Raw genomic sequence first — 24,761 nt, 5'->3', positions numbered from 1 at the left:
ATATTTTTCGCTTAGGTCATTTCTTGTTATTTTGTTCAGTTGAATTTCTGAATCTTTTATCAATTTTTTGAGTTTGAAGGAATCAAATTATAGCCTCAGTTCCTATGGTAAATATATATATATATATATTAAAAGATTATTTTCAAGAATGGAAATGTTCTTTCATGTTTCGGAAACTATACTTAATTATTATTGATTCATACAACTCTTTATTAGCATATTCTTCTACATTTCCATTTCCATTTCCAATAAAAGTTTGTGAAAGTGCTATTCTCTCGCACAAATATGACAAGAAGGATGTTTGTATTATGATGCCTAAAAGTGCGACTTCCTTTTTTTTACTTTTTTTTTATCTAAATTATTTTAAAATTGTTTTTAATAATATTAGAATGTAACGAATGTGGCCACGAGGCCAAGAAGGAAAAAGGTTGCTGCCGCGGAACGCAAAAGGATATTTGAAACTCAAGATATGTTGTAGAATGAGTAAGACAATGGTAAGAAGTAATTAATCATTAATCATAAATACAGATATGAAGTAAAAGAAAGCGATACAACGTATACCCTGCAGTAACAATATAAATAAAACAAGAACCTGAAAGTAAGTCACTTTCCTATGAAAGAATTACCTCAAAACTGATAGTCTAAGCAGCTGGAGCACTCCCCAGATACCCTCAACATCATACAGAGGAGTCCAACGACATAACAACACACCAATAGAATAGAAGAAATAACAAAAGAAAGCAATATCTATCTGGCTACATACACGTCATATCTATATCCTACGCCTGCTATGGCCTAGAACCATACCCGTTAACACCATTTTCTCCGTGTGGCAACTTGTTCTCTGACTTTCTCCTCTTCAACACTATGATCCATGTGATAACTTCCAAAAACACAGCAATGCCACCCAATGCTCCAATAATGCCAATGTACGCATGCTTCCAGTCATTGTAGCGATCCCCTACGTAATTCTCCAAGGTGTCGAACCCTTTGAAAACGTTGGCGATGCTGAGGGATATGGTGGCGTATCCCACCAAGTAGTGGTAGGCATTCCAGTACACTCTGAATTTATGGTCCTTGTTCGGCCTCAAGAACAATGCAAACACCTGCATCCAATCATCGCACATGTAGTTTTCTGTCAGTACCATCAACATCACTTAAGCATATATTGTATATGGTGTCATAACAAGAAAACCTCGTACCTGAAGGGTTCCTAAGCAAACGAGGACAATAGCAATCGCTCTGTGAGTGTCGTATTCGACACCCTCGGAGTCACTGCCGAGTTTGAGACCGGTTCCGAATCCGGAAATACCAACTATGTAGGCAGAGGCTTGGCAAGCGATGTGAAGATAAAACCAAGCCGGGTCAGCAGATTTGAACACCTTCAAGTACCTTGCGATTATGGCACCCGTTGGCATCAGTATGCCCCAGCTCACCGCATTTATCACTCCATGGGTCTGAAATTAACAATCTCCACACTCAGTCCATCTCTACTCAAACACCAAAATAAACTACCGACCCTATTCGATTCCCTCTCACTCTTTTGTCTTCAAAATCAATTCTATACAATTAATTTCTTATCCAAAATCTATTATGATTTCAAAAATTTTTAAGAAAACAAAACAATTGAGAAATGTTTTATCACCCTTCTCTGTTTTCTTCAAGTTTTGCGTTGAAACGCCCCAAAACAAAATTTCAGAAAACAGAATTGACACATTCACTAGACAAACACTTTCGAGTATACCCTCTACCGAAATAAACTTAAAAAACAGAAAATTGATATGTACGATATGATCGAAAACATTAAGCAAAGATTGGTCCTTGGTGCTTACGTTTCTTCTTCTCTGGCGTGAATTCCCTGTCACCTGAGTGGAGGAACCGGAAAGAAGATTCAACGTTTCCTTGGAGTTTTGGTGGGAAGTCTCGTGGCTATGCTCTTGAGGGGTACTGCCAGAGACAGATCCATCTTGCCAGACGTGGACCAAGGAGGTGGTGTCGTTGGGAAGTGTGAGAGTGGCGAAAATGGTTACCTCGTTGTTCACGTAGGTGGCACTCAACCCCGACACCGGATAACTGATTTCACTCTCTTCCAGCTGCGTGCTGGTGCTCGCTATGGATGAGGTATATACCCTTGGACCTCCATTCGACTGAGGAATGGCCACCAGTGCCTGGGCTCCAATCATGGCCGGGTCCAGAGTGTTCCTGGGATTGATGGCCCACGCCACCCACCTGTTTGTCGAGGTGATTCCCGCGTGCACGAATGCTATCTCCAACTTCCCACTCCCCTGGTCGTACGTCCAGTGCAGGTAAGCCGTCAACTGTGGAAGATCACGACATGTGGTGAACAACCTGTTAGAGAATGTTTGGTTTCTACACGTCTGAGCCGAGGATGTCACAACCACGCTGCTCAAAACACACAAAGCCAACACCATCCTCAACATGTTGCCCATGAACATGTCTGGTCCTGTAATTAATCTACCTTAACCGGTGCCAATTGGTAAATGAGTTGACAAGCTGAGAATGTGTATAGGGTTGGTGGTAGCAAATGGGTTTGGAGAATCGAAAAGAAAAATTGTTTCTTGTGATGCAAACAAGAACTTTCAGGTGGAGCAGGTGGTGGAGATGATGAGATTGAGAGAGATGGAAAAGGAGGGGTTAGTTTATTTATAAGATAAGGGTTGGTGGGTTTCGGCAGTTGAGTTGTTTGATGTGCAAGAATCTACAACTGGGACGGACGGACGGAAGGTAGAAATTAAAAAGTTGTTTGAATTTGTTTTTATAATGTTGAAGTTATTGACGAATTAAACAGGTGATAAATAAATGAGGAAACCTTCCTTCCACAGCAATCATAAGAATTAAGTATCCTTTGGGAAGCTTCCTTTTTCCTCGTTAGGATTAAGGTGGTTTGATTTTTTCTACCAAGAACGCTTCAGCTCTGCATCTATCGTTTTCTGATGATGAATTTGGAGTTCATACACCAATTTAAGAAGCTCCATCATGAGTGGAGCCTGCATGTCCAAGGGGACCAGTCTTCTCAGCCCATCGTGGGAGAGTAGTTGCACGACGTGACTCCGTATATTCTCAACCTCAAGATTTATGTACCTTTTATTTTCTTTAATTAATTTTAAAAGTTCTCAAAATGTTTCGCTTTATGGTTTATTTTATAGATTTTAAGATCATATTCTCAATAGTATTAGTCTAATTACGATCTAAAGAGTAATATTCTCATTTATATTTTCAACGCTAATTTTATCTATAGTTTGATTCACCGATCATTTAATGTAGAATTGAAAGGTTTGTTGATTGCACGACTTGTAACTTATTTAACGGTTATATTATTATACAGTCTTTAATTTTTTTTATGTTTTTAAAATTTTTCAAATTTAATTCTTATAATCAACTCTTGATTAAACTTTAGAAAATTTTAAAAATTGTCTTTTTTACGTGAAACGTTACACCAAAATGATAAGGCCTAATTTTTTTCAAGGATCTTTCTTACATATGATTTTTTTTCTACAAGTTTATACATCACAATAAAAAAAAAAAACTATAGTATGTTAACAACTTTTTTTAATAATTTTTTATTAGTATATAAATTTGAACGAACCAATCACAAATTATCACGTATTTTTATAAGAAATTGTTAAAAAAACATTTTCAAATAAAAACATGAATAGTATGTATATAAAGTAGATAATTGCTACTACTGTTCAATAAATACGTATTAGCTCCAGTTAGTTGAGAATGCAATGGAGAAAATCATTTGTGAAAATTAACAAGTAATTGAATTTTTTTTAAAAAAAAGTAAAACTCACTAATAACGTAAGAGATTCTGCATCGAGTAATTCGACTGTATATTATAATTTTCTAAATAAAGTTTAGTTTATTGATAGTGTAGGAATCTTTTCGCCGCCTGAAAATTAAACTAAAAAGTATTATGCATTTAACTCGTGAAAGGAGAAAAACGTACCATTTTATTAATTATCAGTGCTTTAACTAGCCTAATAAAAAAATATCAAAACAAATATTTATTTAAAAAATTAAAATTTATAATGATAAATATTTTAGAAATTATATAAATTACGAGGATAATGATGATTGAAACAAATGCTCAACAGATAAAAAAAACTCTATGGATGGAAACAAAAAAAGTTGGAGTAGTTTGGGATTTTTTTTAAGTGCGAAAACAACTCTTAATATGTAGATAATTAATTTCTAAAATACCTTTTATTAAGATTAAACTATAAATTTAAATATAGAAATAAATTTAAATTTACTGGCGAAAATTGCTGATTTACTCAACATCTAGTTTTACGGTAAAACTGAACTTTTTTTTTTTTTAATTAAAGGTCCTTTTAGGAATTATCATTGAGTGGGCAACATTTGTTTTATATATAAAACAAAACACTAGTTAGGTAAATATCTTAATCATTATTTTAAGTTTTGAAATATACATTTAATGTTTTTTTAGGTGATGTATTGTTAGTTACCTGAGGAATTGGGAATTGGGTTCTTTAAATGTGCGGATGCCAAGGCACTGAAATATTATTTAAATGTCAAATACTTTGGTATGATAATATTATTACTTTTATTAATGTTTAAATTAGCAATCTAATATGATTATTTTGTTGAAAAGTAGGAACATTATTCCCTTTGCTTAAGTTTGAAGTCTGAATTCAAATAATTAATTTGCATTTTTCAAAAGAAGAAACAAGCACAATAAAAAGTTAAGTTGTCATTAGCAAAAGCCACTTCTTAAGAATGAGTCGGAGAAGCAATTGAAATTAAATAATTGTAGTTACTTATATTTTTATCATATTTAATATCATTTATAAATTGAGATAAAGCATAATTTAAATATTCTTTTTATTTTTACCTTCTAAAACAATTTTTAAAAACAAAATGATAATAATATTTAAATTACTTTCGACTCTGAAAGATTGAATTTGATATTTTGGCAAGAGTGAGCGAGTCAGTGATCGTTATCCAATTTAAATTGGTATCAAAACTCAGTCAAAGTGGTTGACCTTGTCGTTTTTGGGTACACGTTTTTGCCACTCGTCTTGACGCTGTCGTTTTTCTAATATTCCTCACTGTATGTATATTATGTATGAATGAATATCTCACACGTGAAATCAGATAATGAGGAAGTCATTTGTGGTGTACGGTTTTCACACATTTTAAATATATTTTAACAAATTTTATCAACAACTCTATAAAATAAAGCATACATTAATCATTCATTTATATTATTTTCATTTCTATCCCAACTATACAATTAGTTTTTTGTTTTTACACAACGTCATGGCACTAATTAAATAAAATAACACCAAATATGTAACAATTGGTCAACATATCTTCGTATAACTAAAAGTGGCTTTATTATTGTTTTTAAATGTAGTTGTTATGAGCATATCAAACGAGTAAGAATATCTTTTTTTTTTGTATTACTCAATATGATCAGACGGTCTCAAAGATAAAAAATAGCGTTAAAATATCCAATTCAAAGCAAAAACAAATACAAAGGCTAATCGGTTATGATTGGACGGGTGATCTCGGGAGCGAATATTTCTTAAAAAACACTGAGAATTAAAGTTAAAAATAAGTACCAATTAGTGTAATGGATTAAGTTTGGGCCATAATTAAAATTTCACTAATCTTAGGTCCATATAAAAAACTATAAATAGAGAACAAATGTAAGAGAAAATAATTATATTTATTGTGAATTTAAGACTCTGCTTTGATCTGTATAGATTGTTTATTGACTTAAACATTAGATACCATTGATAAGTATTTCCGATCGGTTTGAAGAAAGGATGAAGGAAAAGTGGACAAATGATGGAAACAACCACCTGAACGATTTTGGAATAAAAATGTGAAGACATGTTTGTGAAAGTTGTTTGACCCTAGATTCAATACACTTAACATTTTTGTATTTGTAGTTCATTTTCATGTTTTCATCATACTTCACTCTGATTTGATAAACAAACTGAAATATTGTTATAGTGATTCTTTTTATTCACATCAATTTCATTATTATTGCCTTTGTTGCTCTCTTCCATTATTTATCATTGCAAAAATATGTTGTTTTTCTCCACCGTCTATATATGGTATTAATATATGTAGGTTCTCTTTAAACATAATTTCATGTGCGATTTATATTTTAGGTTAAATATATTGTATAAATGATAATAATCATGAAGAATAATTTTGTGAGATGTGTTTTACTTTTATACATTTAAAATATCCTTAATAGACTTTTGAAGATTAATTTCCTTTTAAGAATGACGTGTTTGCTTATTTTAATAAATTATTTTAATGCATTGCACATAAGTAACTGGGCCAAACAAAAAAGAGTTGTAAATATTAAGTTATAAAAACTTGGTACTTGGCATGTGTGAGATAGTACAAGTTTTACTGTTTGAGATAGTACGATAGTACTGGACCCAGAGTCTTTTTTTAGTTCTTTATAATACTATGGCTACTGTTTTTTAATTAGAGTTAAACAAAATGGGAGTAACATTAAAATAAATTGAAAAGTTATTCACCAAATATATTAATAATTAGAAATAAATTACATATAATTACGTGATTTAAATAAATATGGTGTAACTGATGGAGGATATTTTTTTTTTATTTTTTTCCGTTAACACGAAGGTGCAATTAGCAATCATGGGCCGCAAGAAGAAAACCCGTATATCCAAGAGGGCCTTGGTCTTGGGCTTTCTTTTTGTTACTTTTGTGATCTAAAAAGAGTGGGATAGATATACTATTATTATATTTAATAGCTTATTATGTTTCATTACTTTTAAATTAAAATTTTACTATTTTTTTAGTTAGAACTTACTTGTAAAAGTTATAAGAATTTATTTACTTTTTCTCTCAAATTAAAGAAAACGTCATTAATATATATATATATATATATATATACACACATCCCGATCGACAACGAACTTAGCCCTTTATCGAAAAGACGATCTTGCACACTCAATTTGCTTCTCATCTAATCATAATTTTATTTTCATCAATTGACATTCTTTCGTGCTCAAATCGAAATATAATTAGACTTCCATTTATTTAGTCTTTATGTATAATAAATAAATCTTAAAAGACAAAAAGAAGAAAAAGGGAAGACCCATATATATATGACTGCTGTTAGGGTTGTGTACAACTCATAATGTTTGACTTTATATAAGATTCCTATAAGATCTCTCTTACCCACTAAATCTAGACTCTATGTGATGTTAGAATATATTAATTCTCCATGTAGTGCAAAAAAAAATTGGATTAAATATGTTTTTACTCCTTAAACTATTGGTCGTTTTTGGTTTTCGTTCCTCTTTCAAAGTAAGGTACAATTTGGTCCTCATTTTTTTCGAAACGTTCGTTTTAGTCCTCGGAATTTTGGTTTTAGTCCTCGTTTTGTTGCTAAATGAGGACCAAATTTTTAAACAATGTTTAGTTTTCGAAGACTAAAATGAACGTTTCGAAAAGAACGATGACCAAATTGTACCTTACTTTGAAATAGGGACGAAAACCAGAAACGGCTAATAGTTTAGGGACTAAAAGCATATTTAACCCAAAAAAATTCCAAAAGTCTATCTTTTTTTATGTTTTAATTCTTATATTTTTCATTTTATAACAGTATTACACCAATGAATAATTAACACAAAGTAAAACATAAAAAAAAGAACACCCTACTTGGACTTTTAAACATAAATATTAATATAAAAACTAATATAAATTAAAAATCAAGATCAATGATTATTAATTTTGTCTAGAAAACTACCCACCACTCTGATACAACATATTACTACTAATAATAATAAAAAATACCAACCCCCACCTAACCCGACCAAACAAAATCTGTTAGCTATTAGTGCACCCAGCTGAAACATCATATCCAATTTAATATTTCTGCTTTCTTTTGTTCAGCACATTTTAAAACTAACGCCACTCACCACTAATCAATTAATGCTTAATGCAAACCTACATTCTTTCTAATACATCTTTTAATTAAATGAACTATGTATGGATATCTTTTAATGAAACTAAAATATAGGGTAAAACAATAAATGAGTTATTAGTTAAAACCATTCAAATAAAGAGTATACACTAATATATTAATACTTTAATTATAATATCTTCTATATATTGATTTCAAATATTAATATATTATTAAAGTGAATTATAAAGTAGTTGTTTATTTCTTTTAAGTTCTCGAACTATTATTTTTGAACAATAATATCATATATAATAATCATTAATATCATATATTTATATTCGACGATTCATTAATTAACCGTTAATATGTACTTGAAATTTAATCATACTTAATACGGTCTATCGGATATCTTGATCTATCACCATCCCCTCTGAGTACACTTCATATAACACATTAATAATTAACATGAATTTGATCGATGATCGAGTTTCCATTTAAATTAATATAAATTTAGAAGATAATTTTTTTATTTTTTATTTTAAGACAATTAGCCTGACAAATAATGTTACTATAAACTAGAGTGTGGAAGGGTCATTTTCGACCTGTGAGACCAATAAACGCTACTTTGACAAAGGTTACTGAAAACTGACCGATGTTTTTAGACGTTTGGTTAGGAAGTTTGAAATATAATTTTTTATTAGTTTACGTAAATATTATTTAAAAATAGGGTGAAAATAGGAGTATTTTATTGGTCAGCATTTATCGATAATAGATGAATAATGAGCGTGCGGAAAGCGATATGTGGAAACAGCAGCACGTGGTTCTTCGGGTGGCAACACAAATCTGAACGGCGTTGTGATGATTGTAGGATAGGATAGAACGAACCCACAGCGAAAACCAGGCTTTTAATTTCTTGATTAATTAATTTTGAAATAAATAATTGGTTTGGGTGATATCATTAATGCAATTTGCCACACTTTCCCAGTGAGGAAATGAAGGAAAATCAGTTGTAGTATTGAGAAGAAGAGCACAATCAATTATCATTCTGCCACCGACAATGGTTTCTGCGGAGAATGATTCGCATTCCACTTCCGATCAAGCTACTCATAATCATTCCTCCGTTTCCGACAAAGCTCACAGAAGCATCGGCAAGTCCATGCGAACCGTGCGCTCCAAATTATTCCGACGCGACCACGCCACGTGCGTCTCCGATAGCCTAACCGATTCGCTCATGGAACTCGCCTCGCGAAACTCAAAGTCAGTTAAATCTTCCGTTACGGAGGAGCAACTTCTCGAGCTCTCTCAAGCTTTGAGCGATTTCTCTGCCTGCAGCAGCGATATCTCTGGAGAGCTCCAGAGGCTCGCCACCGTCTCCTCCTACGAACCTGCAGTTGACGGGGATCGCGAGCCCGAACCTGAGCCGGAGCCTTGCCTAGGGTTTCTCCAACGGGAGAGTTTCTCCACGGAGATAATCGAGAGTATCTCGCCGGAGGATCTTCAGCCCACGGTGAAGATCTGCGTCGACGGACTGCATTCTCCGTCGGTGGCGGTGAAGCGATCGGCGGCGGCGAAGCTGAGGCTCTTGGCGAAGAACAGAGCGGACAACCGCGCTCTGATTGGCGAGTCCGGTGCGGTGCCTGCTCTGGTTCCGTTGCTCCGGTGCAGCGATCCGTGGACGCAGGAGCACGCGGTCACGGCGTTGCTGAATCTGTCTCTTCTGGAGGAGAACAAGGCGCTGATAACGAATGCCGGTGCGGTGAAGTCGCTGATTTACGCGCTTAAAACAGGGACGGAGACTTCGAAGCAGAACGCGGCTTGCGCGCTGATGAGTCTTGCCTTGGTGGAGGAGAACAAGATCTCGATCGGTGCTTGCGGGGCGATACCGCCGCTGGTTTCGCTGCTACTGAATGGCTCCCACAGAGGGAAGAAGGACGCACTGACGACGCTGTATAAGCTGTGCTCGGTGCGGCAGAACAAAGAGAGGGCGGTGAGCGCGGGGGCAGTGAAGCCGCTGGTGGAGCTGGTGGCGGAGGAAGGGAGCGGGATGGCGGACAAGGCGATGGTGGTGCTAAACAGCTTGGCGGGGATTGAGGAGGGAAAAGAGGCGATCGTGGAAGAAGGTGGTATTGCTGCGCTTGTGGAGGCGATCGAAGATGGGTCGGTGAAGGGGAAGGAGTTCGCTGTTCTGACTCTTGTTCAGCTCTGTGCTCACAGTGTTAATAACAGAGGCTTGCTTGTGAGAGAGGGCGGGATTCCTCCTCTCGTTGCTCTTTCTCAGAACGGCTCTGTTCGAGCTAAGCACAAGGTATGTTTGTTTGTTGCTTCCTATATCCTTCTCTCCCACCGTGTATTGTTGTTTTTCAGTTATGTTTAATTGTTGTGATGTTTTAACTGAATAAAGATAAGAATAGATTTGCTTGTGAAAGCATATACATACCTGAACATCCCTAAAATTCTGCAATTTTTTTTATAGTATGATTAGTTATTGGTTTCAGAACCCATATTAATAAAGGTCTAGTAGAGGAGTTGGTTTCACACAATGTGATGATCGTAAAGGGTACTATGAAGAGTTGAATTAATCATGTATGAACTCTTGATTCATGCTGTTGGCGTCAAAAAAGGAAAGGGAAGGGGTGAAAATTGTAGAGGGACGGAGTAGGGGTGTGCAGTCATCATTTCCTTTGTTTGGTATCGTGCAATGCTAGATAGAAGTGAGCCTCCTCTTCTGTTTGGTTTGATCAACCACTAAAGTGGTGTGTTAAATGATTTTATTACCCTCTATCTAAGCATAGATTTATTTGAAACATTTATATAAGGGGTATGTGAATTGGCGGCTATTCTATATTCCCTATAAGGGAGGGAAGTGATGTAAAATATGTGCTTTCCACAGAAAATGTTGCAATGTATCCTTCCAGTTCTCCCTGATGAACAGGTTAACCGCAAGTAACATACAAGGTCCATATGCAACCCTTTCATCCATAAACAAAGTAAACGGACTGTTAGCCTTACTAGGCAATTTTTTTTTTCTATTTATAGACGCCTTTGTGTGTGGGCTTAAGGTTTTAGGTGCTTACAGTGTGGATTTTGCATTTTGCAGACTTCACCAGCATTAGATATACATAGTGTTGGGTTAAAGACAAAACAATTTTTATTAAAGAAACTTGCCTTCTTCCTCTGTTGTTTGCCCCCTCAGGGACTGTAATTTTTCTCGTTTGATTACTTTGTTTATTAAAGTTTCTTGTTGGTTTTTCAGGCTGAGACACTCCTTGGATATTTAAGAGAATCAAGACATGAAGCATCCTGTTCAAGTCCCTAGAGAGTAGTTTATATATAGGAAGGTAATTATATAATGTAAGCGGTTGTTGTACATAATATATATATTTTTTGGTTTGTAACTTTGTACAGTGTGGATCCAAGTTAGAAACTTGCCAGCACAGCAGTAGGCTCACCCTTTGATGATTTAATCCAGGCTTTGGTGATTTTGCTTCCCCGTGTCCAATCTGTAATGTTTCCAGTTTCCAGAGGTTGTCTTAGTTTCTGTTTGATTAGCCTTTTTTTCCGATTTCTTTTTGTTTTGAAAAATTCAGTTTTTGTAGAAAAGGCTAGCTCAGTTTTTTGTGTTTTTGCCTGTCTTGTAGTGAAAATACAGAGGTGGTGTTACGCTGCCACTTGGAATGTGTTTGTTAGTTTGTACATATTTTATCTTGGTGAACATGGAGTTTTAACTTTAAATTTGGTTAGTCTGGCGCATTTAAATGTATTGTACAAGCCATAGGCCATTAATCACCTTCATCGGTTTCCACTGAATACCCTTTGTGAGTCACTTTCACCGGCCAACAGGGATATACTTTTAACCGAATGACTTTCTGGTAGCTTGAACTTCTTGATTTCATGCTTGCTTACCTGCAAATATGAAAAAAGTACACACTTTATCTTCTCTTCATAAGATTGACATGTTATTGCGTGGATTTTTTGTCTTGCATGCTGACTGGCAAAACCCAGAAAAGTACATACTGCACCTTTTCTTTATGACGTTACGAATAAGATATATCCGTTCGAGTAAAGGCACTACTAGTCTTGATAAATTAAATTAAGAAAGGCATTACGTTTATCTTTTTGTTTTCGAAGTTGCTTAGTGGGTGTTTAGATTGTCGCTAATGTCTTGGTGCGTTATAGCCATGTAGAGAGAAACGTTTGGTGGTTGTGAAATAATGTGAATTTAAGATGAGATAAAGTTCATTTGGAGGATGATGATCGGTGTGTAATGTGATGTTGTAGGTCCGTGAAGCTGCTTCTCCTTGTTGTAAAGTCCTCCAGTTTCATGCTTTCATGTGCGGTGTGGTATGAAGTAGCATCTGGGTGGCAAATCAGTGTCCCACCTTCAGCATGCAGGCCAACCCCACAGACTGCGACTACTCATACCTGTGGTACCATTTTTCCTCAAATACCATCTTATTTTTTTCTTCCTTTTCAAATCATCTTCATTCTTCTCGCCTATAATAAATTAATAATCATCAATTAGCTGTCACAGCAGGTAACAGTTTCGAATTAATCCGCTGTCGGTGTTCCGGTCTTTAGTTCACTCATAACCGTAGGATTTGTACGCATTAGGTTGATGCTTGCATCCGAAGGTAAGGTTGTTTTGGTGAGGGCCAGTGTTTTCTCTTACGCAAAAGCATGGGTTACTGTTCGCTTCTTAGTTCTTCCATGCTAGGCTATTCGTTTTTTTACTAAATGGGTTAATTTGCTTTTATATCTCGCTTTTGGGTGTCTTTTTTACCTAAAGCGTGCCTCGTATGTACGATTTTATTTCCGATAAATTGTGACATTTGAAAATCAAGTGGTGAAAATGATAGATGACATCTTCGTCAATATGAAGTTGTAGGGCTCAAATCCAAGTTAAATTATTTTTACTTAATCATGTACTTAATAAAAAAAATTTATTAAGGTGAAGTTGTCACGTTAGTCTATTCTTTCTAAAGCTAAGTCGTTATAAATATCGACAACTTCTTTAGAAATAAGTTACGTAATTAGGTATGACAATTTTTTTGAAAATAATTTCAATTAACATTGTTATTGAATGTAATAACTTCTTTGAAAATAATTTCAGTTAAAGTTATCAATGGATGTCTGTAAAAGAAATTAAGTTGAATTAAAGACGTTATTAGATGTGATAACTTAAAAGTATTTATAAAGTCGTGATTGGATGTAGTGATTTTTACTAAAAACTAAGTCAAACTGAAATCGTGCATTGATGTGATGATTTATAAGAATGGAAAAATTAATCAGTCCAAGTCCAAATTAAAGAAAGTGTTTGTTGTAAAGTTTAATCTTATCATCTCAGATATTCAATCAAACTTTGAAGAAATTTAAAAAAAAAGATAAAAAATTCTAAAAAAATAGTTTCTATATAAATGATATGTTTTTAAAATAATAAAATTAATTTGTAACAAAACTATTTATATTAAAATAATTAAGCTTACTATTTTTAAATTACTATTGTTTTTAAAGTGTTATTTTTAATCTTTACATATCAATTTAAATCATTCTCGTGTATTATCTTTTAATATTCATTTCATTTACAATAAATTATAAATCACTTTTTAAATTTATTTTCTTGAAAATATAAAAACATAAAATACGTATTTTATATTAAGGGTTAAATATGTTTATATCTTTTTAAAAATTGAAATTAGTTCTTTTTTAAAAATTTGAGTTAATTTAGTTTTTCATATTTAGAATTTAAATCTTATATTAAGCGTAAATAAAATATGAAAACATAAAATACGTCTTTTATATTAAGAATAAATAAAATGTTTAAAGTTCAGTTAAGCTTGAAGTTTATCATAAATTAATATTTTTAATTGTTTTTATTAAATTTTTTGTCTATTAAGAATTTTTTTTTACCTTTTTCAATTAAATTTTAACTATTTAATTTTTTTCATTAATAAGGCTGGTGTTAATTTTTTTCTTACATTTTTTATTTGTTTCTAAATTTTAAGAAATATAAGATTTTATGATTAGTATAAATTAATATTGTGATTAATGTAAATAATAAATATTTTATTATTTTTTTAATTAAGAACATAGTAGATTACAAGAGATAATATGTACTCACCGAACCGACAAAGAAAAAATCTTTAGTACACTGTTTAGTTTTTCAAACATGATTTGTTTGTGAGTTTCCTAATTCTGAATGTAATGAAACAATGAATGTTAGAACTAAGCGGCTAACAAAAATAGTCCTAATTGAACTACGTTCACAAAGTTTTACAGGGACCTGGGTTGTGGGGCTCCCAAAGAAAATTTGGGTGAGCAATCTGAGGCATGTAACAAAGGCAATAGCATAATTGCCAAGTGAAGCTACCCACTCTTGTAGAGATTTCCAAGATGAATTAAATGCCATTTCATTAATTATTTGAGGAGGCAAGAAGAGAAGCACCTTTTATTGTGATGTCCTCCATATCATTAAAGCTACTCTTACATGGCAACTACTCATCTTCAACTTTTTCTTTGATGTCCTTCTTTTTCTTGTTAAACGGGAAGGGTTTGAAGCCTTCTTGAAGCAACTTCTCCACTTCCTCAAACTGAAGGCCTTTGGTTTCAGGCACTAATGCATAGATTGCTATCAATGCAATGACGGAGAACCCAGCAAAAAGTAGGAATGTGCCGGCTGCACCAAGAGTCTCAGTCATGCTTAAGAATGACTCACTCACAATAAGATTAGCACACCAGTTGGAAACTGCAGCTATACCTCCACCTAAACCTCTGTATCTCAAAGGGTATATCTCTGAATTCAGAACCCAAGGCACTGTTCCCATTCCTGGAGAGTATGCTAGAATATACAATCCCAGCACTGCTACAGCTAAGATTCCAATTTTGCTTGGACATCCCTTAGAAAACCATACTCGTTTCTCTGCACGGCACTCTCCTCTTACACTCTTTTCTGCAGACAGGCATGCACCTGGATGATACTGTACAACAAATACAGACAGACAGACACAGCTTTGGTTAAACAAGGTTGCATGATGTTCAGCTTAATTAATACACATTTGGGAAGAAATTATTAGATATTCTGATTTGTTAGATCATAATTGTCCTGAATTATGTAATAGATTCTGATTTACAAGAACATGCAAGTTGAGGGTCTTGTTGTGAGGTAATTAGTTATGGGAGTGGCCTAACAGTGTTAGCATGTGATACGAGGAAGTTGGAAGAACCTACTTCGTTGTCGCTGTTGGCACAGAAGGCACAGTCTTCATGCAAACATTGCATGCAGTTCCAGGAAGGGAATTTAGGAGCATTTATATAAGGCTGGCATGTAGAGTTGGTTCCAAAACTGAGGGTGTCTTGGTCACTAACTGCAGGGGCATGTTTAGCTGCCTGGAAAAAGACAGCACTTGAAACGACGAGGCAAACAATGATTCCAACCAGGGAAATGAGCATAAGTCTTCTCCTTCCATATCTATCGATGAATGCCATACTCATGACAGTGCCAACAGCATTGAGACCTGATGTAATGAGAGAAAGTGCAAGAGCTGTTGAGTTAGATGCAATTCCAGCGAACTGAACAATGGTTGGACTGTAATACATGAGTGTGTTAATGCCCACAAACTGCTGAGCAACTTGAACAGTGATGCCAGCATATAGACCTCTTCGAACTACATCATTGCTAAAAGCATCCTTCAATCTTTTTGCCAAATTCTTCTGGCCATTCGAGTGTTCCTCCTTCTCAGCTTGAACAGACTCTTGCATTGATCTCATCTCTTCTTCAATTTCGTCTTGCCGATAGATTCTCAACAGGATGTTCCTTGCCTCCTCTTCCTTCCCCTGAAATACCAAATGGATGCCAATCACTGAGTTTATGCTATTGAACAATAAACACATGTAAGCAATTTCACAAACAATTAATGCACAAAAATTTCAATCTGGATTGGATTGGCAGGAAGATTTGCAATACCTGACGGTAGAGCCATCTGGGTGACTCAGGGAGAGACAACATTAATACAAACTGAAGCACAGCAGGAATTCCTGCCACCCCAAGCATCCATCGCCAGGTTCCAGGTACCTGAAACGCATCAAATTGACCATTAAGAAAAAAAAGAAAACAACCCTCTGATCTGACAACGTTATCCAAAAGTTTTACACTTCAGTTCAGTTCCTATATGTTTACCTTGGTGAATGCCAAATTGATAAGGTAAGACAGAAATTGTCCTCCTGTGAGAAGCAGACCATTGACACAGACTAGAGCTCCTCTGATGTTATGAGGAGAAGCTTCTGAGATGTACAGAGGTGCAGTCATGGATGCCATACCAACTCCCAAACCAACTAAGATTCTCCCAATAATGAGGATCAACGGAAACGGTGCAAAAGCCATAACTATTGCACCGAGAAAGAACAAAACATCAGATACTATAATCGACTTTTTTCTCCCAAATTTGTCATTTATCCATCCTCCAAATGCAGCACCAATGATGGCTCCTGCGACAGCCATGCTTACAATCGTTTCCTGCAACAGCAATAAAATAGAACATTAAGTCAATCATCTAGAAATGGAGGGTGACAGCACATCCCTTCTTCGCAGAATTCACCTGTAGCCATGTTTTCTTGTCAACTTCTTCAAAGTAGTCTCGGATGTACAACAGAGCTCCAGAGATGACACCTACACGTGTGAGGATTCAGTAAAATAATCTTGAAGATATGATGTTATAGAAGAAAGAAAGGAACTTGTTTAGGCAAATTGAAAAGTTTTTTGATGAAGGAATTTATTAGAAAGTGGGTTTTTAAGCCTAACTCAACCACTTAGAACTCGCTAGGATAGGCACTAACCATGGCTCTGATACCATATTAGAAAGTGGGTTTTTAAGCCTAACTCAACCCCACAAAACCGGCTTGTAAGGTGAGGTTTGCACCTCACTTATATATTATAAATTTGGCCTTATCTCTAGTCGATGTGGGACTTCCAACAGAATTACCTGTGTCATAGCCAAATAGAAGACCTCCAATGCCTGCTGATAAAGCAAGGCGCATAATGTATGGTGAACCTCTTGCTCTGTTCCAACATTCTCTGAATTCCACATTGCTTCCACCGTGCTCAACCCCTCCCATTCTAACACCTTCAATGGCCCATTATTTATTTCTTAGACAATAAATTTCACCTTTCATAAAAAAATGGTGAAAAGCTCACAAAACATTTCAAATGCTCTTGCAACTATCAAGAAAATCTCTTCCATTTCTCTCATAGAATGTTCTTCAAATTCTTTTATAATAGCCAAAAGTTAAACTAAGTAATATCATACACATTTTAAAAGGTCATTTTATCTAGATACTATATGTCAATCACTCTCGAACTAGTTAACTTGATTGAATTTTTTAAGAAAAAAAAAATTGTTGTGAAGGTATGTTTAGAAATATATATACCTGGGACGTGACGAAGAGAGTCGCAGGTAAATCCACTTCACCTGGGATATGAAGAAATATTATATAATGTCGCAGAAAATAAATAATGCAAAGTAAACTTACGAGGCCAGAAAGAAAATAAGTGTATTAATTAAGTATTTTGACCTATTTTAGTATGAAAAATAAGGAATGAGTTTCATTCATTGTTTGTAAAGATTGTTTACTTCATAAAATGAAAATGACGAGATGTTCAGAAGCTTTTATGCCATTTTTTTAATGAAACTGTACCATCTTATTCAAAATAAGATTTGCATTTAATTTACGTTCTTCTTTATGTAGCCTTGATCAATTTCTGACGATTTCTTCACTGAAAATATTCTTATGATTAAAAAAGTCACTGAGAAAAGATAACTCAAAAGTCAGAAAATCAAATTATTCTTCTCTATTTTGAAATTTGTCAACAATGTATATTTATAATATAAAGTAAGATTTTTTGTGTTCCCTCGTATGTGTACTATTTGTATGCTTTCCTCCTAAATGATTTTTTGTTGTACATTCTACTATCTTAATCTATAAATGTAATTTAATATGTTATTGATCACGTTATTACCAGTGTATTAATTATTTACCTATCAAAACATTCAAAATCCTTAATTTCAAAACATATTTAAACACAATATAATTAAATATATTGTAGAGAAGTTGATGAGGTGATCCGTAATCCTGCAATTTAATACTGATATCAGATATAATTATAAAATATATTCCATACTAATATCAGAAATAATTATGAAGATGTGCTAACAGAAATAGACACGGATTTGTCCAACAAATCACAGCCAATGAAGAGAATTAAGTTAGTATGATTATAGAAATCATTTTAAATCAGTATTCGTATTGTTGTTTTTTAAATAGTTTTCTAGGAATGTATGTATATAAGTTTAGCATCTGTCTTCAATAAAATCATCATATTCTTCCTATGCCAAGTCTTGTTAGAAGTACTACTTAAGCAACAAGTATTATATAATTTTAGTAGTATGCTCAAACTGTTAAACTTGTTGGTTTATGTTATTTTTCTATGTTAATTAATTAATTATAAATTGGTAGATGTAATTCAATTGTTTTTCTTATAATTATGATTTTAATATCGATAACGATTTCTTATTAAATTAAATTTTATTTGTAATTGTAACATGTCAGAGACAATATATAATAGTATAGCATATCAGTTAGACATTATAAATGAACTTGTTTTCATGGATATATATATTCATGTTCCATCCTCCTTCGTGTTTTAAGAATAAATCACGTTATCTAATCTAAAAAATTTATATTAAGTTTATTTAATTTTTAATTTCGTAACTTATTTCTAACACACATATTTAACATTTTTATTTTTATATATAATTATGTGACCTTTATTTAATTATTATTAGATATTTAAATAAATTATAATTTATTTTTTAAAATTTGATCTTGAAAAAGATAATATTTACATTGAATACTTAATAACAACAGTTTTTTACTATGATTTTTATTTTTGTAAAAAAGGGGTGATGCTTGTTTTCTGATAAGATGAGAGATGAAATAAATTATTTCAAATATAAACTATAATTTGAAAAAGTGGTAACTAAGCAAGGATAATTGTCTGAATAATTTTATATCAATTAATTAGGTTAAGAAAATTTTAAATATATTTTTATTTTTAAATGTTTTTTATATAAAAATAAATTTTAAGTTTAACTCAATTTTGTAAAATTAATTTAAAAATTAAAATTTATAGTTAATATTGTAACTTTGTTATATCTAGTTAACGTGAAATTTCTAACAAAATTCTCGTTCTTGTACTCAAAGTATACAACTCTCGTTCCTACCCTGAAAGTATACATTTGGTTTATAAGATTAAACATTCGTGAATGATTTAACAAACCAGATGCTAACATTATATATGTTTAAGATGATAGTTAGTATAGTATTAATAAAAATAACCTGATTACATCAATTTCTTTTTTCTAAATAAAAATTAAATTGAAAAAGAAAATGAAGAATCATATATTTTACCTCGCTGAATTTCTTAGGCAGTGTGCATTGTGTATCCGCGATGAGAATTAATGACGTTTCCTGCAACGCAGTTCCATATTGTATAACAATGAAACTAACGGCATGGTGATCGTTGGAAGAGATGAAAGGAGATGCATAAATTAATCAGAAGATCTTCTGATCTGAAAGCCACGTCTTCTTCTGTTTTGACGCGATCTCTCAGATTGAATGAGAAACCAAACGCGCACTGTTGAGATCCTCTGTGTTTTGTCGGTTGAGGATGTTTGGTTGGATACTTAATTCTGAGGGCTGAAAAGTAAGTTTCGGATACAACAATGTCGTCTTGTCTCTCTGCTCCACTTTCACTCTTCAAAATGTTCACCAAAATTTGCCACCATTCCTTCCTTGATTTTAGCTCATCCCTACCCATTGCAACAGAATCGATGGCTCTTTCTCTTTTCATATCTCGCTATACACGCCTGCTTTCGAGTTTTAGAATAAAAGGCCGTTGTAAAATCTATTTTACAACATTTTATATTTTAAACATTAAATTCAAGTAATCCATTTCCTATTTACGACCTATATTATTCTCAAAATACTATAGATCGCTAAATAGCTGTGTTTGCAAAAAAAAAAAAATCAAAAGAATTGCTTTATATTTTTTAATTTATGTATAAATTGATTATAATCTTGTGAAAAAGAATAATTTTTTTATAATTTCTTTTATGATATTAATAGGTATTTGAAGAAAATATCATTCATATCTCAATTGACATCATCTGTAACCCAAATTTTCAATAAAATAAGTTTAAGGGTATAAAAATGTTTAACTTTTTCATTTTAATTTAACATGAGACTTATACTAACATTCAGATTCTCAAAAATCACATTGGCACGTCTCCTCAACTAACCATAAGTTTTCCTTAATTGTGTCGTCATTCATCTTAACGGAACATATTTGTTTTACCTTCTGTCATAAAGGCTTTTGATACATAAACTCGTTTAAGTTAGTCACCAAGACTAACAATCTTTTTCATTTTTACTAAACGTAGGATTTATACTGACATTTTGAATTATCAAAAATCACATTAATAATAATCATGAACAATAATTTTGTGAGATGTGTTTTACTTTTATACCTTTAGAATATCCTTAATAGACTTTTGAAGATTAATTTCCTTTTAAGAATGACGTGTTTGCTTATTTTAATAAATTATTTTAATGCATTGCACATAAGTAACTGGGCCAAACAAAAAAGTTGTAAATATTAAGTTATAAAAACTTGGTACTTGGCATGTGTGAGATAGTACAAGTTTTACTGTTTGAGATAGTACGATAGTACTGGACCGAGAGTCTTTTTTTAGTTCTTTATAATACTATGGCTACTGCTTTTTAATTAGAGTTAAACAAAATGGGAGTAACATTAAAATAAATTGAAAAGTTATTCACAATATATTAATAATTAGAAATAAATTACATATAATTACGTCATTTAAATAAATATGGTGTAACTGATGGAGGATATTTTTTTTTATGCTTACATTCAGATTTTCAAAAATCACATTGGCACGTCTCCCTCGAACTAACCACAAGTTTTCCTTAATTGTATCGTCATTCATCTTAATGGAACATGTTTGTTTTACCTTCTGTCAGAAAGCCTTTTGATACATAGACTCGTTTAAAATAGCCACCAAGATTAACAATCTTTTTCATTTTTACTAAACATATGATTTATACTGACACTTTAAATTATCAAAAATCACATTAACACTTCTCCCTCAAGCTACCACAAATTTTCCTTATTTGTGTTGTTATTCATATTAACTGAACATATTTATCGGACCTTTCATTATAAAGACTTTTGGTTAAAGATGACAAAACCGGTCAACTTAATCCATTCTTGGCCTACTAAAAATGGGTTAGCTATAAATGGTAACATGTCCCACTACAATATGTCCTTGGCCCACCAAAAATGGGCTAGCTAGAAATGGTAACATGGGTTGATATATTGATTTATCAATTTTTCTGTACCTTTTCTTTTCTTTTAATTTTTTAAATTCATTTATATAAATTGATTAATTAATGTTTTAATTGAATAAATTAAAATAATTATTATATTTTTATGTTAAATTACTATATCATAACTAATAATTAAAATTTAATTTGTAAGTATTAATGATTTAAATTACAATATTATTTTTTGCATATTTACTTCTTCAAAAAATATAATATAAAAAATTTAATTTTTTAAATTATATTTAATTTAATTTTAATTAAAAAAAATGCCAACGAGTCGGAGCAAGGTGACTTACCTTTGACCCGTCAATTTGGTGAGCTAGATAGATCAAGTAAAAACACGTTGGAGGTTAAAAATTCGAACCTTGCACACCCTTGCTTTGGCGAGCTGGCCCACAAGGCACAACCCATTTTGTCACTCATACTTTTGATCCATGGACATGTTTGAGTTACTCACCAAGATTATCATTTTGATATCATTTTTGAAAGAAATCACTGTAGAAATACAATATCATTGAGACACGAGCTCAACCATCTCCAATAAAAATCTTTAGGACAATATATTTATGGATATTCAACTTTTTCATTTGTATTTGATGTGAGAGTTAAACTTATAATTGGATTCTCAATCATGTTAAAAAAGGTTAAAAAATACTAATTGGAGAAAATTATTCAAATGATAAAATATGTTATTTGATAGAACTTTAAAAAGAAATAAAATTATGGAAGTTATAGTAATTGAATAGTTTAAAATTAGTGGAAAATTTTAAAATTTACGTAAAGGAAGAATTCAAAATTTAACATTCTTCATATTTTTAAATTTATGTTTTATCGTATATACTATTATTTATTGTTGAATATTAATTAGAGTTTGTTAATGTTAATTGGTTACTGCTGCTCCTCAGGTTTCCATTGCTCCTAATGTTTACGTGACTATTGTTCTGCTGCCATTCCTAATCTAATCTTGTCGCCGCAGCTGATCCACTGTTGTGATTATTATTTGATGTAATAATTAAATTAATGTATTTAAACTGTTTAATTACGTGGGAAATATATAAAAGGTGTGTTTGTAAATGTTTGAGTGAAATTAAATTAAATTTATTACAAATATAAGGTTTTAACATAATTCAAACAAAATTAAAAAAACATAAAACGACATAAATTAGTTATAAGTAAACATGATAACTAAACCAAATAAACAAAATAACATTTTGTAACATGGTTAATGATGTACATTTCCTGTTTTCAATTTGGAAGAGTAACTCTTCCAACAAATTCCAACAAAGAATGTCTAATAAAAATGATTTTTTTTGGCGAATATAAAAAATTGCCATGAAAATAGTAAATAGAATTAATGTAATATTTGCCTGCTACTGATTGTACAATTACAAGGGCACGAGTGATTCACTACATAATCCCGTGTCCTATTTTGTTCTACACTGTCTAAATTGAATAGCATTATACATTAAAAGAAAACAGAAAGTTACATTCATTCCAACAAGAAACTAACTATTAGTTACATTGTCGTTATTTCTGGATGGCTGTTTCTCCAAAGGAAAACTCAATGATCGAGCAAGGCGTTTCACACTATTCAAACGTAAGATGTTTGTCGTGCCACTGTTACCTGAAATAAGGGAAGGTATCAAGAATCACTTACAAAAAACACTTATGCTTTTATCCAAAAAAACATAAAGAACTAAAAGACAAATAAAAAGGTTGTTTTGTGTATTGCTTGAACCTGATATAAAATGTGGTGCGACATGATAACTGTCCAGTGTCATAACACTCTTTGTATTTCCAAAGTTTCTTGCAAGCCGTTTCACGATACTTAATCGCTTGGGAAAACCTTCCATCTGAATTGACGCTCCATTATTCATCATCGTATCTGTATTTTTATAATTAGACAATACATCTATTTAACGATAAATTTCTAAAATATTGAATATCTATTAATTTAATTTTCATCGTTACTTTAAACTATTTTTAATTACCTAATATAAATAATCGTGTAATTTTCTTAATTCAGAAAAGTAAAAATTACCTTGAATAATTTGTAACGTGTTCTGTGAGGGGATGGAAGGAGGAAGAGAGGGAAGGTGACCGGCAGTGGTGACGGAGGGTTGAGAAGATGTTGATTGAGGAAGAGGCGGTAATGGAGTATTTGCAGCTCTCTGCCGCCGAAGCTGGTAGTTTCTGCGCCGCCGTGCAAGGTGTCGTTCCCTCTGCTCTTTAGTCATTGATTGCCTTCTTTGTCGGTCACGCAAACGACGCCGTTCCCTCTCTTCCTCTCTCTCCATTCTGCACATTAAAGTATTAATCAACCAATTCAGATCTTATTATCACTCATGACAGAAAAATATTACGTTTTATAAGAGATCAAAATGTAAGGAACGTTATTTCCGGAGAATCCCGAGGAATCTGGGAGAGTGAATCGAGCTTGTAATAATTTTTATTTTCTTCACAATCTTTAAGAAAATTAGATTAACACTAATTACAGATTAAGAATATCTCATGATGCCAACTGCAGGATCAATTGAAGGGATAATAAAATACAATTTCATTTGTTTAATGGTTGTAATGAAGGTTGAGAGATTGGGGAAGAAGACATTTTACCTGTCACTGCAGATTCAATAACGGAAGAGCCACTGAAATGTATGAAAGAGAGCATATAAAATGAAATTTAGTGTTGTAGGAATAAAAAATATAAATAAATAACGTCATGCAGGTAATGAACATTTCTATTCTGGCAAAATATATTTTGCAATAAATGCTTTTGTAATTGTTTTCCATTTTAAGCAAGAATAATATTTGCTTTAATGAATGTAGGGCGAAAAAATATTTTTACATTAATGTTTATGATAAATGTTAGAATTTGACTTTGATATATGGTCAATGTAATCAACTAATATGTAAAGTTCGGAACATGACAAGTAAATATTATCGGTGAAACAAATCAAAATTAAATAAAAGCAAATGAAGTGATCAAATTTAGAAGAAATTATTAATATTTGGGTGATAGCCTTTGGAAAATGATTTTAATATTATATTTTTGTTAATTTTCTAACATGGAATATATTTATAACTTACAAAAAAGAATTAAAATAGGATTTGAATTCTTACATGTGAAAGATTGAAATATAATAATAATAATAATATCTTAATGTATATATTTTTTGTTTTTCTTTAAGTAGGATTGACATACATAATGAAATAGTGGAAATTATCTTTTCACATTCGCTTTTTTAATAATAAAATATTATATTCAAATTATATAAATAAATAAATTAAAATTAAAATAAAGTAGTAATATTCATAGTTATTGGATGGTTATATAAAGTACAGAATATTGACGTAAAATAAT

General features: G+C 32.4%; 4 protein-coding genes across 8 annotated transcripts; 1 reads left to right on the top strand and 3 right to left on the bottom strand.

Annotated features, from left to right (window-relative positions):
• Positions 1–484: 484 nt before the first annotated feature.
• On the bottom strand, positions 485–2,916 carry LOC124836575 (cytochrome b561 and DOMON domain-containing protein At5g47530-like). The gene is made up of 3 exons (XM_088105544.1): positions 1,833–2,916; positions 1,203–1,457; positions 485–1,106 (listed from the first exon to the last, which is right to left on the bottom strand). Exons 1-3 carry the CDS (start codon positions 2,454–2,456, stop codon positions 789–791), a joined length of 1,197 nt encoding a protein of 398 aa, XP_087961670.1. The 5' UTR covers positions 2,457–2,916; the 3' UTR covers positions 485–788.
• Positions 2,917–8,735: 5,819 nt separating this feature from the next.
• On the top strand, positions 8,736–12,817 carry LOC124836553 (uncharacterized). 4 transcript variants are annotated; one of them, XR_015783949.1, is made up of 4 exons: positions 8,736–10,250; positions 11,199–11,283; positions 11,415–11,469; positions 12,224–12,817. XR_015783949.1 is itself a non-coding variant. In XM_047311726.2 (3 exons), the coding sequence occupies exons 1-2, from the start codon at positions 9,003–9,005 to the stop codon at positions 11,259–11,261; spliced, it is 1,311 nt and encodes a 436-aa protein (XP_047167682.1). In that variant the 5' UTR covers positions 8,736–9,002; the 3' UTR covers positions 11,262–11,283; positions 12,224–12,817. The 4 variants fall into 4 exon arrangements, 3 of the variants coding, with proteins under 3 accessions (XP_047167682.1, XP_087961669.1, XP_047167680.1); XM_047311726.2 differs by lacking the exon at positions 11,415–11,469; XM_088105543.1 differs by lacking the exon at positions 12,224–12,817 and having other exon boundaries at positions 11,415–11,677.
• Positions 12,818–13,904: 1,087 nt separating this feature from the next.
• INT4 (inositol transporter 4) lies at positions 13,905–17,219 on the bottom strand. 2 transcript variants are annotated; one of them, XM_047311723.2, is made up of 6 exons: positions 16,921–17,219; positions 16,537–16,607; positions 16,119–16,454; positions 15,906–16,013; positions 15,170–15,775; positions 13,905–14,919 (listed from the first exon to the last, which is right to left on the bottom strand). In XM_047311723.2, the coding sequence occupies exons 1-6, from the start codon at positions 17,051–17,053 to the stop codon at positions 14,437–14,439; spliced, it is 1,737 nt and encodes a 578-aa protein (XP_047167679.1). In that variant the 5' UTR covers positions 17,054–17,219; the 3' UTR covers positions 13,905–14,436. The 2 variants fall into 2 exon arrangements, with proteins under 2 accessions (XP_047167679.1, XP_087961668.1); XM_088105542.1 differs by lacking the exon at positions 16,921–17,219 and having other exon boundaries at positions 13,905–14,436; positions 14,557–14,919; positions 16,119–16,853.
• A 5,521-nt stretch (positions 17,220–22,740) lies between these two features.
• Positions 22,741–23,706, bottom strand: LOC124836572 (zinc finger CCCH domain protein). Its single transcript, XM_047311746.2, has 3 exons — positions 23,442–23,706; positions 23,139–23,285; positions 22,741–23,024 (listed from the first exon to the last, which is right to left on the bottom strand). Exons 1-3 carry the CDS (start codon positions 23,704–23,706, stop codon positions 22,906–22,908), a joined length of 531 nt encoding a protein of 176 aa, XP_047167702.1. The 3' UTR covers positions 22,741–22,905.
• Positions 23,707–24,761: the final 1,055 nt, after the last annotated feature.

This window comes from Vigna umbellata, chromosome 1 (genome assembly GCF_029865625.1).
Source record: "Vigna umbellata cultivar VRB3 chromosome 1, Vumbellata_1.0, whole genome shotgun sequence".
Lineage (NCBI taxonomy): Eukaryota > Viridiplantae > Streptophyta > Magnoliopsida > Fabales > Fabaceae > Vigna > Vigna umbellata.
The sequence above is the reverse complement of the archived record's forward strand: the minus strand, read 5'-3'. Positions and strand labels throughout refer to the sequence as shown.